The following is a 4875-nucleotide window of genomic DNA, read 5'->3' as shown; positions in this document are numbered from 1 at the left end:
TGGATAAGATGTTTTTAAACAATTATAAAAATCCATATATAAATATAACATTTCAAATTAATAAAATCTATTTGAAATGCTATATCTATACATATGTGGACATTTAAAATAAAAAATATCTTGATATTGCCATTAAATGAATATATAAACTTCAAGTATAATAACGGTTAACTGTATTATGTATAACTTACAAAATATGCAGTAAATAACGAAAACTATCGATGCAATATATCTATTGTTAAAAATAACACTAAAAGAAAAATGTTACACAAAATTTATACAAAAACATTTACTGTAAAAATGTCTAGAACTTATATCAATTTATGTTTAAATAAAGAAGATTGAAAGATAAAATGTTTTTAGAAAAATTTGAGAGCAATCAATAACTGAACGCAGGTATCTGTGCAACAATAATATATTATATCTGTTATTGAGATCTTCTTTAACCGAAATACAAATGTTACGAAAGAAATATAGTTATCGTACATTTTTGGGAAGATAACATGCATTAAAGAAAGTTTAATTGATAATGAAATATATTATTTACTATTCATCCATTTACACTCTTTGTTTTGCTTCCATTGTGGTTCTTCTTTTTCGTACACCTCTTTTTTCCAAATAGGCACTGATTCTTTTAACTTATTAATAGCATATTCTACTGCTCTCAGTGATTCTTCTCTATGGGGAGAGGAAACTGCTATGACAACACTTGCTTTGGATATCGGTACTTCTCCAATACGATGATATATAGCGATACCTTCTACGTCCCATTGTGAACGAATTTCATTACAGATATTGATCATCTTTTGTAAAGCCATTGATTCATAGGCTTCATATTCTAGCTTAATTACCTAAAAAATTTCTATAATTAATCTTACATTTACAAAACATTAATGAGAAAGCATCATTCACGAACATTTTTGTATAACTATTTTAGAAAAACTATTTTTCATTAATGATGTCTTATTAAAAGAATCTAAAACATTTATCACAATATTTTTCTCTATTAAAGCAATAAACAGACAACATTGTCTCTTGTATATCTTTCTTCTAATATAAATAAATAATATAAATTATGATTGCCTAAAATAAAATATAAATCCTGTTCATATATTATACTTTGTATTACAAAACATAAATTTTTTTTCTTTGTGTATTATACTTGTTTTTATTGCATTTTTTTATTTAAAATTTAAAATGTTTCATAATTATTTTTCTGGAAAGAGCAGATCCCAAATTAACATTCTAAATAATTTTTATAAATGAAAGAACAAGTTAATAAAAAACCTATGTCACGAAAACAGTTTTCAAAGTGGAAAAGAAAATTGGTTAGTATTTCACACAGTAGAACTGTTAAAATTGGTACTCTAAATCTAAAACATCGTTGAGTGAAATTTCCATTACTCAATGTAAAATTAAGTAATACAAATGTAATACATTCCCACTTTAAGCAGATCCAGCGTTCATATATTACATATTAAAATTTATAGATAGATATAGATTCTAATTTATTTCTTTAGTCCATACTCTGAATCTTCTTTCATCAATAAAAGTGCCACTAAAATTAGCTTTGAAGAATTCTTATTGACTGGAAAGATCTTTCATGAGCACTTTTATCGATAGAAAAATGATTCAGAATATAGGCCTTACCTTTTTATCTTCAAACTGATCTCGGGTAATCCCAATAAAATTAGATATTGCTCCACAGTTAGGAAATGTCACTAACTCCATAATTTCTGCAACATTTAACTCCTCTTGCTGCAATTTGATAAAATTCTTTGGTTCCTTCTCCATGTTATCCTGAAATACGAATAACATAACATGGTATTAATTTTATTTATTATTTAATATATTTTTAATTATTAATTTATCGTATGAATAAAAAATACTCTGGTAGTGATAGATTTTATCTATTGGCAAAAAAAACGAGTATTTACTTGATGTTTAGTAATATTGCAGTATTGTAAAACGTGTAATAATAATATGAGACGGGACATTCTTTTACAATACATTAATTTAATTAATTCGTCATTACACAAACCTCCGCTAAGTGGTGGAATGACTGCAATCTTGTCTTTTTCTTTTAATACAAGAACACCATTCGGATCAACAAATTCTTCGTTTACTGCTAATATTATTTGATTACGTATACTTTCTAACTTAAAAGTACGGATAATCTTCTCAAAGAGATCGACAGAGGATAATTTTCTTGGTACATAAAGTTCTCGTTCCGTACATCCGGTTATTTCGCGTGCCTTTGCAAAAAATAAGATTGTAGTTTGTACATGTATATCAGTCTTATCCATTACAAAGCACAATTAAGAACGCGCCTTCTGAAATGATTTAGAAATGTACAATTGTATGTATTCATTTATTACATTCCATTTAAATATAGATAGTATTACCCGCATAAATTATTTAATTTGAATTTTAAGAGGCCAAAATTAACGAGCTGGTATATTGGATGTTATCAAGTTAAAGTTGTATTCTTAATTCATTACATCGGTGAACGTTTCGACTTCACTTAGTCTTTCTCAACACCACATTATATAATTTGATTAATATAACTTAATTAAATGTATAACGAGTTAAATTATAAAATTGAATAAATAAATTATAAATAGATTCATAAATAGTAAAATCGTCCGATATAAATTTCTCCGGAAGTAAACCATGTAAAAAATTGTCTCCCCTGTAAATTAATTATAGCCATTAAGGAAGTAAAATTAACAGGAAGAAGGAGAGCACGTCCAGTCACTTGTAATTAAAACGGATCGGTATGTCTACAATCTTAAGACGGACAGAGACCAACGGCAATCGTTAGACTTATTATACTCATTCGTAGACCAGTTGTTTTGAGTTCTTCGGAGATGTATTTTGAATTAAGTAAATATAATGTGAATTAAGAATACAACTTTAACTTGATAACATCCAATATACCAACTCGTTAATTTTGGCCTCTTAAAATTCAAATTAATTGTGTACACATAAAAAAAGAGCGTCACCTCTACATTATAAATTATTTAACTTGACAGAGTACAAATGCAATTAAAAATTCAAATATAGATTTAATGTAATAATAGTAAAAAGAATGGATGTGTAATATTTATTGATTTTCAGAAATAATTCTGAAAATTTTTGTAATAAATACACAGACTTAATACAAATTGAATATATAACAAGCATAATTTTGCATAATCAAGTGTCCACAATTGTATTTCATGTTATTTACACATCAAAATATATAAGTGCACTTTTAATCATTAATTAAAAAGAACTATCCTATTTTATACATATACCAACATTGCTAATTTACCGATAGTCTTAACAAAAACAGGTAAAACAATAATTCGCTGTTACTAAGCAAGTTTATTTTGACTTTGTTGAATAAAAACGCATGCTGTTTGCAATTACTGTATCTTAGATAGCCAGCTGATGTTATTTGTCGACGTTTTAACGTTAAAATGATATATATATAATGTCAGCTGCCTATCTGGGAACGAGACATTATTATAATAGCTATAATATAGCTTTCAAGCATCTTTTAGCAAAATACGTAAGTACACTTAATATTTAGTGAGTAAATTATCAGTGATCTGCCAGTAGACTAACAGTAGTTCCAAGCAGGATTTCACCAAATTGGCATTGACTGCATGAACATTAAGCGCAGTTTTTCTGAAAATTTTGCAAATATTAAGTTTTTTTATATTACTGCAGATCACACGTAAAATTTATTATCTCTTTTTTGCCAAATTCCGAACATGTATAACCTATTTCATTTTTAATACAGAGACTATATGCCAGTTCAGCTATAAAAACACAGACCTATTATGTGACAATGTGTCCAAATAAATTTAATGAAATCGAACGAAGTTTGAAAGTTTAATAAATTCTGTTTGATCTCTGCTGCTAATCTGCATTGGATGACTTGTAAATTTGCTTCTTTATTTGGATCTTATTCGCTTATTCGTATTTTGTGGTAAGAATTTCATGCGGACAAACTCGTATATTTCGAATAGTTAGTTCTTTTGCAAAAATTTTAACGTACTTTGCGATCATTCGTTTTCGACAGACTCTCTTATGGTACGGCTGATCGTGAGTACTTGAATATAATTTTACTCTGACATTGCAAATAGTAATTTCTACTTTTGCTTCAACATGCGCTTACGTTTCGTCTAATTCTCTCTTCCTTCCTTGACAATTCTAACTCACATAACCAAGATTAGCAGACACATCTTGCTCTCTGAACCATAGACTACGTTTCCACCGAGGGTCAAGCCTATCACACAATGCTAGACCTCTGGGAACTTAAGGCGTATTTTCGTTATCCAACTACGACCAACCAGAAGCGACCGCGGTCATTTTCGTTTGTGGTAGGGTGCGTTCTTTTAGGCTGAAATCACATGGTGCAGAATAGGAGTACGGAATAGAGAGTGCGTTATAGAAGCAACCAATCAGAGCTTTGCCGTATCAACGAGTGACGGAAATGGCCACGTTCAGCAGACACAACTGTTGAGTGAGCGCTCAATGATTTCTTAACATGATTGGCTGGATCTAAAAGTATTAGCCAATCATACTGAGCGCTCACTCAACAGTTGTGTCTGCTGAACGCGGCCAATGTTTGGCCGGCCTGTTCCCATGGTGCGTCATAGGATGTGTTCGAAAATGGATTTAGTTACTGCCAGTGAAAACAGTATAGTTGGTAGCAATGAAAATTACTGGTGCTGCGTTTTTCGCACGCCAGTAAAGTCAGTAAGGCTGGGTCTACATTTGGATGTCGTAAGTCGTGTCGGAAGGAATTGACCAATCACAGTTCATTATTCAACTTACGACATCCAATGTAGACCCAGCCTTATTGACTTTACTGGCGTGCGA

At 29.9% G+C, this 4875-nt stretch overlaps 1 protein-coding gene across 4 annotated transcripts in view; it reads right to left on the bottom strand.

The window, feature by feature from the left end:
• Positions 1-4275, bottom strand: part of LOC105557671 (molybdopterin synthase catalytic subunit) — an 11370-nt gene extending 7095 nt beyond the window's left edge. For 2 of the 4 annotated variants that reach the window (XM_012004981.1, XM_012004979.1), the window contains exons 1-3: positions 2042-2125; positions 1651-1800; positions 548-851 (exon numbers count right to left, since the gene is read on the bottom strand). In XM_012004981.1, the coding sequence (XP_011860371.1) occupies positions 548-851; positions 1651-1794 (448 nt within the window). In that variant the 5' untranslated portion in view covers positions 1795-1800; positions 2042-2125. Of the gene's footprint in view, positions 1-547; positions 852-1650; positions 1801-2041; positions 2126-4048 lie in introns of those variants that run through there. The other 2 variants (XM_012004980.1, XM_012004982.1) reach the window with 2 other exon arrangements.
• Between the last annotated feature and the right edge of the window lie 600 nt (positions 4276-4875).

This window comes from Vollenhovia emeryi, unplaced genomic scaffold (assembly GCF_000949405.1).
Source record: "Vollenhovia emeryi isolate VEMERY1.0 unplaced genomic scaffold, V.emery_V1.0 DF939433.1, whole genome shotgun sequence".
Taxonomy (NCBI): Eukaryota; Metazoa; Arthropoda; class Insecta; order Hymenoptera; family Formicidae; genus Vollenhovia; species Vollenhovia emeryi.
This window is presented reverse-complemented; position numbering and strand designations above follow the sequence as displayed.